Source organism: Canis aureus, chromosome 36 (genome assembly GCF_053574225.1).
Source record: "Canis aureus isolate CA01 chromosome 36, VMU_Caureus_v.1.0, whole genome shotgun sequence".
Lineage (NCBI taxonomy): Eukaryota > Metazoa > Chordata > Mammalia > Carnivora > Canidae > Canis > Canis aureus.
In genome coordinates, this window is record NC_135646.1 from 12,949,141 (window position 1) to 12,962,954 (window position 13,814).

General features: G+C 34.2%; 1 protein-coding gene and 1 pseudogene across 10 annotated transcripts in view; one reads left to right on the forward strand and one right to left on the reverse strand.

Annotated features, from left to right (window-relative positions):
- The window catches only part of KANSL1L (KAT8 regulatory NSL complex subunit 1 like), a 130,463-nt gene that overhangs the window by 6,516 nt on the left and 110,133 nt on the right, over nucleotides 1–13,814 (forward strand). For 9 of the 10 annotated variants that reach the window (XR_013373158.1, XM_077885444.1, XM_077885452.1 and 6 more), the window contains one exon: nucleotides 11,889–13,005. Coding sequence is in view for 9 of the 10 variants with exons in the window: in XM_077885444.1 (XP_077741570.1) it covers nucleotides 11,918–13,005 (1,088 nt within the window). In the remaining variant the exon portion in view is untranslated. Of the gene's footprint in view, nucleotides 1–4,137; nucleotides 4,160–11,888; nucleotides 13,006–13,814 lie in introns of those variants that run through there. The other variant, XM_077885449.1, reaches the window with a different exon arrangement.
- On the reverse strand, nucleotides 7,447–13,128 carry LOC144306127 (large ribosomal subunit protein uL6 pseudogene; annotated as a pseudogene).

The window sequence follows — 13,814 nt, forward strand, 5'->3', positions numbered from 1 at the left end:
TGATTAACACATATTTAATATGTATATTATATACTCTATTCTTAAAATAGGCTAGAGGAAAGAATGTTTATATTAAGTAAGTCGTAAGAGAAAATGCATTTATAGTACTGTACTTATTTTAAAAAAAATCCACATATGAGTGGACCTACATAGTTCAAACTCCTGTTCTTTAAGGGTCAACTGTAATTTTATTATTTTTGATGCTATTTATTGAAGAAATATTTGTTAAGGGCCTGCTTGATATTACCAAACAATATTCTAAGTTATAGCACTGAGTGAAAACAGTGCCTTCATATGGCTTTTATTTTAATTTGAAAAATCTGTGATAAATGATTTTTAGTAAAAATTTTTAGATGAACTATTTGTTGTAAGTATGCTATTATTGTATATAACTTATGTAATACATTTTTAATACAGTGCTTCATTTATCTAGTGATGTATGCAATTTAATTTACTTTTGTCATTTTGTGTTCTCTAAACTTTCTGGATCTGTGGTTTGATATCTGACATTAATTTGGAGAAATTCTCAGTTGTCACTGCTTCAAATATTTCTTCTTTTTTGTGGTCAGCTTCTGGTATTCCCATTACGCATAAACATATTTTGTAGTTGTTCCATAGTTCTCAGATACTCTATTCTGGCTTTGTTGTTTGTTTTTGCTTTCTCCTTTTTGCTTTTCACTTGTGGAACTTTCTGTTCACATATCTTCAAGCTCAGAGGTTCTTTTCTTAGCCACGTTCAGTCTGCTAATGAGTCCATCAAAGGCATTCTCATTTTTCTTGTCCTGTTATTGATTTTTAGCTAATTCTTTTTTGATTCTTTATTAGAACTTCCATCTCTTTGCTTATGTTATGTATATTCTTAACGTGTTGTATACTTTTTCTATTCGGGAAATTTGCCTCAGCAAATTAATTATACTTGTTCTTATAAATTACAGTTTCATGATTCCAGCATTCCTGCCATATCTGAAACAGGTTTTGATGCTTGCTTTGTCTCTTCAAACTATGTTTATACCTTTTAGTATGCCTTGTAATTTCTCGTTAAAAAATGGGACATGCTGTACTGGGTAAAAGGAACCCCAGTAAATAGGCCTTTAGTAAGATGTTGGGGAAGCTTGCTTGCTTGCCTTTTTAATTTAATTTGATTTGATTTGATTTATTTTAATTTAATTGTATGTATGTATGTATGTGTATGTTTATGTATGTGTGTATCTATTTATTTACTTATTTATTTTAGAGAGAGTATGAGCCAGGGGAAAGGAAGAGGGAGATATCCCAAGCAGATTCCTGGCTAATTGTGGAGCCTTATGTGAGGCTTAATTCACAGCCCTGAGATCATGAGATCGTGATGCTTAACTGACTGAGCCACCCAGGTTCCCTTTTGGGGAAGCATTCTGTAGTCTGATGGTTAGGTCTTTTAGGAAGCCTGTGCCGCTGGCCTGTAAACTGCACAAATGCTTCTTAGTTTTTTTCCCCCTCTTAGGGAGGACAGAGTATCTGGAGGCAGGGAGGGTTGGGTATTTAATTCATTTTTAACTAAGAAAAAACAAGGCTTTTTAATAGTTTGTTTAGAAAGTAATATATCCTGTGTTACTTTGTTATCCTTGTTTTGTTTGGCTTCATTGTAGCATTTGATAGAGATGCCCCTGTTTTCTTCATGTACTTTTAAATACTTAGAGATCTCAATACCATACACTCTGGAATTCCCTTCTCCTCACTGACTAGACTTTTAGTGCTTTTCTTCCTTCTTTACCTCCCCCCAAATGTGAAGGAACCCCAGAGCTTGATCCTGGGCCCCTTCTCTTCTTTGCCTATAATCTTTCCCTAGGTAAATTCTTTCTAGTCCTTTGGCTTTAAATACTATTTTTGACCAGTGACTCCCAAAAATGGTATCTCTGACTGAATTCTTGCTTAAACTCTAGACTTACCGGATTGCTTCCATTTGATGGCTAATAGGTAACTCAGTATATCCTAAACAGAACTTTTAATTTTTCTCCCTCTACCTTCTGTCTCTTCAAGTCTGCTGCATTTCAGAAAATAGCATCACTGACCAATCCTCAACCCAAAAAATCTAAGAGTCATAGTTAATTGCTTTCCTTACCTTAGGCCCCATAAAATCCTGGCTGTCAGAAGTTTCGTCAGTTCTGCCTTGAAATGTATCTTAGATTCACCCATTTTCATTTCTACTACTACCTTACTAGTTCTAGGTCGCTGGTACCATCTCTTGTTTAGATAACTTCAAGTAGCTTTTTAATTGGTCTCTCTGCTTTTGTACTTGGAAGCTATTTCCATTCTTTCTTCCATGTAAACCTTTTCTTTATAGAACAGCTAGAGTAATTTTTCAAAAATAAAAATGTAAATTAGATCACGTTACTACCTTATCCAAATATCTTCAGTGGTTTTCCTTTGACTTACATAAAATGGCTCTGCAAACCATTTGCCTCTCTGACCTTATTTCTTTTTACTTAATGTCTCTTTGGCTCATTATGTTCTAAATATATTTGTTATTTTTGTTCCACAAACACATCAAAATTATTCCTGCTTTAAAGCATTTTATTAGTTGTCTTTTTTCCTTGGATGGCTCTTACCCCCCAAATTTGGTTGCTTTGCTATTGTCATTTCAGATCTGAGAGCAGTTTCATCAACACCAAGGTCTTCATTCATCTACAAATCTACATTAATTTCTGTCCCAATGTTGGCATGCTGTATCACTGTTTAATTTTTTATGAAAACATGGAACCCTTATTTACTTGGTATTTTTTTATGTGTCTTCTTATTCTGTATCTACCATTTATTAGAACATAAGCTCTGTGAGAATAGAAACCTTATTTTTCATGTTCACTGTCCTCTTTCTAGTAACTAGGATAGTATTTGTCACATTTGCTCAATAAATATATATTTACTGAATTGTTGAATGTTTGGTTTTATATCAAATATATATTAAGTGGCGGTTAAAAATCTAGCTCCTACCAATAATAGACAAAACAATTTGGACTCCGGTTTGGCCATTTCTTCATTTTCTGTTTTTGAAAAGTCAATTCGTCTATTTCTTTTTTTAAACTTGTTTATTTCTGTAATTTTTGGAAAGTTTTCATTTTGTTTTGTTTTTAAAAGATGAAATAGGTTTTCAGCTGCCATTCACAAGCACTTCTCTATAAATAACATATTGTGGTATGGTTAGTCTTTATACTGAAATGAAAACCAGATGACTTTACTTGTAGCTAGATATTCTTACTGTCTTGTTTTTAGAATTGGCTTCTGAAATACTGGAGACACCTTTAAGTGCTATAAAATAATTGTGATCATGTGGCATACAGCTTAAAGAACTAATGGAACTAATTTTTCTAATTTGAGAAAAATTTTTTATATTTAGTATTTGTAAGTCTTTATAATTTTTTAGGCCATTTTTTTTTCCTTAGGGGGAAAAGAAACCCATCAACTCTGTACAAGTATAACAAACTTTAGAAATAGATATGATTCCAAAATAGTTGCAAGGAAATTGCAATTTTACAGTCCACATCAACACATCCTACGATATGTACTCCCAAGGGGGAAAAAAAAAAAAAACTACAGTATGCTGAACAATTGACTGCCACCTATAGTCTGAAAATTCAAGAGTGTGGACTTTTGAGGCAAATCAACATTAGTCACCAAAACTTGTTTAGCTCACTATTGAGGTGAATTTGCAGAAATCATTATTTTATGCTCTAAATCAGTACTCCTTATGCATTCTACCTCTAGTCAGTTGTTCATTGTGCATAAAAATAAATAGTGATTGAAAATAATTACAGTTTAAAACTGTAATGGTTGAAACTATTATTTAGAGTTAACCTGATGGTTAATTCATTGTCTTTCAGGAGTATGCACGTTTGATTTTTATTTACTTGAATATATATCTTCTGTATTTATATGTCAAAGACTCCTACTAAATTGTTGTTTTTAAATAGTTTCTTATGTTTATCTTATTATTTAATTTTGAGGAAGTCCAGTTTATCAGTTTTCTTTTATGAATAATGTTTTTCGTGTCCTGTCTAAGAAAATCTTTGTCTAACCTTGTATCATAAACATTGTCTCCTGTGTATTTTTCTAGAAGTTTTATGGTGTTAAGTTTACCTTTTAGGTCTGTGATGTATTCTGATGGATGTGACCATTTTTATATAAGGTATAGCATATGAATATAGATTAAGTTTCAGTTTTTTGCATATAGATGTCTTTTTGTTCCAGAACCATTTGTTTAAAATTAGTCTTTTTACATTGAATTGTCATTACATCTTTGTCAAAAATCACTCGACTGTTAGGGTGTTGGTTTGTTTTGGAGCTCTCTATTTTTTCTGTTGATTTTGTGTTCATTCTTTTGCCAATGCCACATTTATTTTTCACTAAGTAGTTTGAGTCCTTTTGCTTTGATAGGTAGTTTGAGTCCTCCTGTGTTCTTTTTCTTGTTTTGGTTTCTAGTTCCTTTTTCTGTATAAATTTTTGAATCAGCTTGTTGATATCAGCAAAAAATTCTGCCAAGATTTTGTTTGGGATTATGTTGAATCTATAGATCAGATTTTAAAGAAGAATTAACATTACACTGATATTCAGTAACCCATGAACACAGAATATCACTCCATTTATTTGGGTCTTCCTTGATTTTTTTTCATCCAGTTTTTCATTTTAAAATACAAATCATGTTTGTAACTTGACCTTCTGTCTGCTACCTTAGTAAACTCATTAGATCTAGAAGCTTTTTTTTTTTTTTTAATTCCTTGGGATTTTCTATATAGAAAATAATGTCATCTGTGAATAGACAGTTTTACTTTTTCCTTTCCAATCTGCATGCCTTTTATTTCTTTTTCTCATCTGTTCCACTGGCTAGGACCTCAGTATGATGATGAATAGGAGTGGTGAGAACAGAGATAGCTTGTCTCATTACCAATCATAGCGCAAAGACATTCAATCTTTCATCATTAATTCTAAAATGATCTTTAGGATTTTGTGTAGATGTTCTCACGTTAAGCAGTTTTCTTTCTTTTCCTAATCTAAGGGTTTTTTCCTAGTCATGAGGATATTAGATTCTGTCAAATGTTTTTTTTTTCATCTATTAAGATCATATATTTTCTTTTTTAATCTTTTAATATGGTGAATATCACCATAATGATTGATTGATTGAATATTTATTTAAGAGAGAGCAAGTGAGCAAGTGTGAGCGAGGGATAGGAGGGAAGGGAGAGGGAAAGAGAGAGAATCTTAGTGCAGATCTCAGTGTGGGCTCAATCTCAGGACCTTTAGATAAAGACCTGAACTGAAATCAGTACTCAGTCACCTAAGCAACTGAGCCACCCAGGCACTCAATGATTTTATTTTTTAAATATTGAGCCACAGTTGTGGTTGAGCAGCTGAGTCTTGAGTTTGGCTCAGGTCATGATCTTGAGGACCTGAGATCAGGCCTTGTTTTGGGCTCTCACCCAGTGGGGAGTCTGCTTCAGGATTCTCTTTCCTTCTGCCCCTCCCCCTACTCATTTACTCACTCTCTCTAAAATAAATAAATCTTAAAAAGATATTGAACCAGTATGTACTATTGGAAAACCATATTTGGTTGTGACACATTATTTTTATATTTGCTGTGTTTCTAACATTTATTTTAAAAATAATAATTGGAATAGATGTTACTATTTATTACAACGTAAGTCTTGGAACACATTTCAAAATCATGACTCGCTTGTTTATTAATTCAGTCAATGAATATCTGACAATTATTGTGTACTAGGCATTGTTTTAAGTACTGGCAATTAGAACCTTGACCAAAATATAGTTCTACCCTTAAAATAAATTCCTCACTAGAATGTAAAAAATATCAGATGTGTCAGGAACAATAAGCAGTATAAGAAATGGAGTGTTGGGATCCCTGGGTGGCGCAGCGGTTTGGCGCCTGCCTTTGGCCCAGGGCGTGATCCTGGAGACCTGGGATTGAATCCCACGTCAGGCTCCCAGTGCATGGAGCCTGCTTCTCCCTCTCCCTGTGTCTCTGCCTCTCTCTCTCTCTCTGTGTGACTATCATTAAAAAAAAAAAAAAAAAAAATGGAGTGTTGATTGGCTGAAGCTATTTTACACATATTAGTCAAGCCAAGACTCTAATGAGGGAATTGTAGAGCAGAAATATGAATGAATTGAAGGAGTCAGCCATCTTATCTGTGGAAAATTGTTCCAGGCTGAGAGAATTGCAAGTACAAAATCCCTGAAGCAAGGACTTCCTGTGTGTTTCAAGAATAGCACAGAGGCCAGTGTTGGTGGAGTGTAGTAATCCATGAAAAAAGATGTAGAATGTGAAGTAATCAGGGACTTGATAATGTAGAACTTTGTAGGCCATGGAAAGGGCAACTTTGGATTTTATTCTAAATATAATGGTAGCCACTTATTTATTTACCAGATATTTACTGACCATCTGCTGTATGTCAGATACTTTTTCATGTTGATAGGAAACAAACATACCTTGAAGATAGTGTGTTTTCAGTTCTAGATCACCAAACCAAAGTAAATATTGCAGTAAAGCAAGTCAAGTGAATTTTTTGCTTCCCAGTGCATATAAAAGTTTTGTTTACACTATAATGTGGTCTATTAAGTATGCGATAGCATTATGTCTGAAAAAACAATATATACATGATTTTTGAACAACATGGGTTTTAATCAGGTGGGTCCACTGAAACAGATTTTTTTTCAGTAAATATAGTGTTGTGAATGTATTTCTTTTAGGACTTCTTAACATTTTCTTTTCTCTAGCTTTATTGTAAATATACACGATAAAATACATATAACACATAAAATATGTTACTTGACTGTTTATATTGTTGGTAAGCCTTCTAATAGTTAAGTTTTGGAGTAGTCAAAGTTATACATGATTTCCAACTATATTGGTGGTTGGCACCCCTAATCCCTGCATTGCTGAAAGGTCAACTGTACATACTTTAATTAAAAACTAGTTTGTTGCTAAAAACTGTCATCTGAGCATTCAGTGAGTCATTATCACTAGTCAAGATCACCATTACAAATACAACAATAATGAAGTTTGAAATATTGTGAGAATTACGAAAATGCGACACAGACATGAAGTGAGCATATCCTGTTGGAAATATGGCATTGATAGGCTTGCTTGTGCGGGGTTGCCACAAACATTCAATTGGTAAAAAATTCACTATAAGCAAAAAGTGATAAAGTGAAGTGCAATAAAATGAGGGATGCCAGTAGTAGTTAACAAAATAGCAAAATAACAAAATCCAAGCCTTCATAGATCCTTAAAAATGTTAGTGTAAGTCTGGTGTATGTAATATGGAGGAACTCAGAAATAGTTGAGTTTAGAATAATCAGGATACATTATAAGTTAAGATCACATATTTAATTTTAAACATGGGGACAAATGTGTCATGTTTAATGATAAAAGTAAACATTAAGTGGGATTTATTCCAGGGATACAAGGTGGTTCAATATTTGCAAATCAATCAACATGATACATTGCATAAAATAAAGTCTATATGAACATAATCTCTTAATTATAGGAGACATATTTTCATGAGTTTCTTTTGGTTGCAATGTAGAAAGACTTTGAGGCTGGGATTTTTATAAGGATACACTAGTGAATATAATATAGGGGAACTTCATGGAAATCCTAGAATTGAAACAATGATAAGGATGGGCTTTCCAGAAGCTAGAACCCAAAAATCTTCATATCCAAGTGTATTAGTTGTCTATTGCTATGTAACAAGTTAGACCCCAATTTCATGTCTTTATTTCACAGCTTCTATGGATGAGGAATCTAAGCATGGCTTAGCTGTGTGCTTCTGGCTCAAGATTTCCCATAAGGCTGCAATCAGTGTGTTAGCTGAGGCTTCCATCATCTGAAGCATCTGAAGGCTAGACTGGGGAAGGATCTGCTTCTCAGATTACTCACATAACTTTTGGCAGGCTTAGGTAGTTGCTGTTTGTTTGTTTTTTTGGTAGTTGCTGTTTGTTGGTTAGAGATGTTATTTCTTTGCCATGTGGGTCTTTCCAGCTCATAGCATGGCAGCTAGCATCCGAGAGAGAGAGAAGGTGACAAGATGGAAGCCACAGTCTCTTTGTAACCTAATCTTAGAAGAGATACTCCATCACCTCTTCTGTGTTCTGTTTGCTAGAAGCAAGTCAGCACATCCAGTCCATCCTCAAGAGGAAAGGATTACATAAGGGCAGGAATACCAGGAGATGGGGATTATTAAGATAATTTTAGAAGCTCCGTATCATGCCAAATAAACTCCAGAGATTGTACCAGTTTTTTTTTTTTTTTAAGATTTTATTTATTTATACATGAGCAACACAGAGATCGAGGCAGAGACATAGGCCAAGGGAGAAGCAGGCTCATTGCAGGTAGCCTGATGTGGGACTCAATCCCTGGACCCCGGGATCATGTCCTGAGCCAAAGGCAAACACTTAACTGCTGAGCCACTCAGGCGTCCCGCACCAGTTTGTGTATGTTTTATTCTAGTTATCTACCATAAATGCCCCTAAGCCAGACTAAATCTATATTCTTTTTTCTTTATAGCAACTGTAGTTCTTAACTATTAATCTTTATTTTTTTATGTTTGCCTCTTATTTATAGTTTTGCCTTATATTTAGTTTATCCAGGCCTAAGATGAACTCTGCTGCCTCATATTTTACCTTCTGCCCCTGCTGCTAGCCACTTTGAATATGTCCCTAGCACCTTGTTCAAATTTTTGAGAGAGAAGATGAGGGGGGGGGGGGGAATATAGTATTTTCTGAATATGGCTACCTCATCTGTGATTAACACAGTTTTCCTTCGAGAGCAGTGTAGATATCTACATACTATTCTAGGTGTTTGAGTAGGAGATAATAGAATATTTCTCATAAAATTAGAAAACTTTGAGTTTTACAGACTTTGGGGAGAGAATTATATAGAAATCTCTACAATTTTTTTTTTTTTTTGAGATACAGTAAAGTATAAAAAAGGCAAACTTCTCTCTATATATCAAGTAAGTTCTATGCCCATTGTGGGACTTGAACTCATGACCTTGAGATCAAGGGTTGCATGATTTATTGACTAAGCCAGCCAGGTACCCCCAAACATCTATATTTTTACCACATGGAATTGACAACCACTAACATTTGTTCATTTTGCATTCAAGTCTTTTTCCCCCGGGTAATAAAGTTTGTGGTTGAAACCTAACTCCTGTTAAACCACCACTCTTAGTTCTTTTTCATGGAACTTACCTGATGTGCAACTACTATTACAGATTTGGTGGGTATTTTTCTGGTTCATTTTTAATTCTTGTAAACACATAAACACAAACACAGGTACATATATGTAGTTCAATCTTGTGTTTGTATATATTTTTTCCAAATCAATAGAGCTTTTATTGTATCTTTAGAATATTACAAATAAGTTTGAAAAATCATCTGGCATCTTGCTGTTTCTGTAGGTGGACGAGTTAGATCTTATTCATCAGCCTTCTGAACTGTTCTTTTTTCAGAAACATAGAAACCATTTAAAAAGTTTCTGATATCTTTGTTTTTAACCGTTGTGGCTTGCTGAACCAAAGCAGAGAAGTTTGATACAAGTTCAGAGTCACTTTCTTCAAGAATTAACTCATCTTTCTGGGGTTGAGTTATTGAACAAGCAACACCTGGCCTCATCCAAACCCTGAAGATGTATTTTTCACCCAAGAAATTTTCAGTTTCAACCGGACAACCATTCTGTATAACAACATGGATGGGGAAGTGAGCATACACAGACCTCATCTTGTGATAAAGCCTCAATGTAATGCCCTTGATCATGTTATGTACATGACTATGGGTAGTGTGAACAGCTGCCAGTTCTTTTCTGTTTCCCCACCATTTGTATCTTAGAACCTCTTCTTTTTCTTTCCAAGGAGACTGAGTTCTACATTGATGCTCTGGGACCCTTCACAATAACAGTGCATCCCTTCAGAGTGATGTTGATGTTTTCTGGAATGTTGACTGACAGTCCGATTGCTGAGAATGATCTTCATTCTCACAGTAGATGGAGCAAAGAGAGCTTGTGTTTGTATTTTATTGATTTGGTAGCATACTGTATACCTTTTTTTTTTTTTTTTTTTTTTAAAGAAAACTGTATATTCTTTTTGAGGTCTGTCCATATTTGTATATATAGATTTAGGTCATTCTTTTTAACTGCTCTATAGTATTCCATCACATTATCCATTCTCTTATTGTTAGATATCTAGGTTGCTTTGAAAGAATATTTTTGCTGTTAAGACACTGCTCTGTTATGCACCTATAACAAATACATTTTCTACATTTATTGTCAAATTCCTGAATCAACTTACAGTTCAAATAGATGGGAGAAATCTTATTTTTCTGAATTATGATAAGTGATATTTCAACTTAGAACATTTTTTTTCAACTTTTTAATAAAAAAAATTTATTTGAGAGAAAGAGCACGAGTAGGATGGAGGGGCAGAGGGAGAGGGAGAAGCAGACTCCCCAGTGAGCCGGGAGCCCAATATGGGGCTTGATCCCAGGATCCTGAGATCGCAACCTGAGCCAAAGGCAGGCAACCAGCTGAGCTACACAGGGACTTTTAAAACATTATTTTCAATTTAGTGATTGGAAAACTGGTCTTTTGCTTTACTAATCCATAATTCCTTCATTACTACTGAGATTGAGTATATGTTTAGTGGTCATTTGGATGTCATCTATGATGTGACTCACCAGTTTGCTAATTTGTTCTTTATGTATTCTGGGTACAAACTGTTTCCTATTATATATTGCCAGTATCTTCTCCTAGTCTGTAACTTGCTTTTAACCCTGTGCATTTTTTTTTAACTGCATTGAAACAAACCTTTTTTTTTTTTTCCTTTGATCATTCTTGCTAGTCTTTGTAAGGAATTCCCTTTTGGTTTTGTGTTTTCACATAGAAATGAACGGTGTAGAGTTACAGTTAGCACCTGGGGATCTACAGTATGGGAGTATGGACATTTAAATGACTTAACTGACTTGTGTTGAAACAAATCATAGAGTATTGTTCCAGAGTATCTTACAAAACTCATAATTTTTAATGGTATAAAATTTTTTGTGTTTTGTCCTCATAATTTTCAGTGGTGTAGGATTAACTTTTTCAGTGAATCAGACTGTATGGTTTTACACTTTTTGATAAAATACAGTGAAATTTGTTTAATTGTGGGATTAATTTTTAGCAATCATCTGCTATGGTCCCTACTATTTTCCAGGTGGGAGTAACAGCTTTTATAATGATAATTTAGGATTATCTATTTGTGAAAAGGGAAAAAAATTATTGTGCATTGCAGATGAAGCAAGTTTTTATCATTTTTAACAGTTGTGAAATTATACTTTTTTTGCTTGTAGTTCAGTTATTTATGTCTTCTGACATTATTTGGCTTATTTTTATAAGTTAATATTTATACTGTTCTGATTGTGGAATTTAAGTTGAGAAATGGAGGTTTTGAGCAGCTTATATTTTATAAAAATAATTACTTCTTACTTTGGCTGAAAGTACGGGATTGAGTCACATTTTCAAATATAATTCCCAGATTCTAGATTGGAATTTTTTTCTTTTGCTTTTCACAAACATTATCTTAAAAAAATTTTTTTGAGGTACATCCACAAGCATTTGTCTAACACTTATTGTGCTACCTTAACTGGAGTTTTTGGTATTGGGCCCATAGAGCATGAAGAGTAGTTTAGTCTTTGTTGAATTCCTTATAAATTAGGAAAGAACAGAGATATTGTTAAGAGTTGGGAAATAAAGGAATTTAGTTCCATTCACATTTTAATCAGAAGCATTGAAAATGTTGCCCTTGGTAAAAGTGTATGCATAAACCTGTTTTCTAGATATTTGATCATTTATTTTTACATTATTTTAGGTTTCCAGTAATTATCTGCAGGATTCGCCATGACCCCAGCTCTGAGGGAGGCAGCAACAAAGGGTATCTGCTTTTCATCTTTACCAAGTACCATGGAGTCTGACAAGATCCTATGTATGGAAAGTCCAAGAACTGTAGATGAAAAGCTTAAGGGAGACACTTTATCTCAGATGCTGGGATTTCCAACTCCTGAACCTACTCTTAACACTAACTTTGTGAATTTAAAACATTTTGGCTCCTCTCAGTCTTCAAAACATTATCAGACAGTTCTTTTAATGAGTTCTAATTCTACATTAAATAAATACAATGAGAATTACAAACAAAAGAAATTAGGGGAACCCAACTGCAATAAGCTGAAAAACATACTGTGTAATGGCAGCAACATTCAGCTTAGTAAAATCTGTCATTCTCATTCTGAAGAGTTCATCAAAAAGGAACTTCTGTCAGATACCACAAGCCAGTGCATGACAGATGTACAAATTATTTTGGATTCAAATATAACCAAAGACACTAATGTAGATAAGGTACAACTGCAAAACTGCAAATGGTACCAAAAGAATGCACTTTTGGATAAAGTTACTGATGTTGAAATTAAAAAGGGTTTATTGCACTGTGCTCAAAAGAAAATTGGGCCTGGCCACTCAAATGTGCCTATTAGTTTCTCAGCTGCTGAAAAAGAGGAGGAAGTGAATGCTCGTTTACTTCATTGTGTAAGCAAACAGAAAATTTTACTTAGCCAGGCTAGAAGAACTCAGAAACATTTGCAGATGCTTCTGGCAAAGCATGTCGTTAAGCACTATGGTCAACAAATGAAATTTTCTCTGAAACATCAACTCCCCCAAATGAAGACCTTTCATGAACCTACCACAGTTTTGGATAGCAGTTTACCTAAATGCACTGAAATTAAGCCAGAAGTCAACATGTTGACTGCAGAGAATAAATTGTGGAGTGATACAAAAAATGGCTTTTCACGGTGTACAGCTGCAGAAATCCAAAGATTTGCACTGTCTGCTACAGGGCTGTTGTCTCATGTTGAAGAAGGTCTGGATTCTGATGCAACTGATAGCAGCTCTGATGACGATTTGGATGAATATGCCATTAGAAAAAATGTGGCAGTGTAAGTGCAAAATTATTATTAGACCTTTTACTGTTCTGTGTATAGCAGCAATTTTGTCTTGATTTCATGATAAATTAAAAGGAAATTTTCTAAAATTTTAATGTCATAATCTTTAAGGTATAAAACTTTTGGTGAATTTAAAAAATATTTTGTTAAACTACTGTATGTGAATATATACATACTATTTAAAAATAAGTTATTCAACTGCTCTGTCTGGGAAAAATCCATATAGGGATATTGAAAGTTATTTAGCCAGAAGTAAGCATTTCTCCCATTCTTGAATAGAATAGGCTATAGATAAGGCTAAACATTTTGCTTAAGTGTTTTAGCCAATATGTATAGCCAAGATACAAAAAATTTAGTCTTCACATGGAGAGCCCACCTTGGCTTTAGGAGTTTATCAGTTGAGAGTATATATAAGTTGATCTTTTTTTTTTTTTTTAAACTGTAGTAGGTATATACTAATTGAGTTCATATCTTTCAGTTCTGGTCTTTACCAACTTAATCAATTTTTGCTGGATTTTTTAAAAGACTTTATGTATTTATATGAGAGAGAGAGAGACCATGGGAATGAATGAGAGCAGAAGCAGTGGAGCGGGAGAGGTGGAGGGAGAGAAAGGAGAGGGAGAAGCACAGTCCCTGCTGAGCAGGGAGCCTGATGCAGGGCTCCATCCCAGGACCCTGAGATTATGACCTGAGCTGAAGATGCTTAACCCACTGAGCCACCAGGTGCCCCAATTTTTGCTGGATTATTATAACCAAAACAAAATTATAATGTCAGCTATTAGATAACTATTGAATGCTTATTA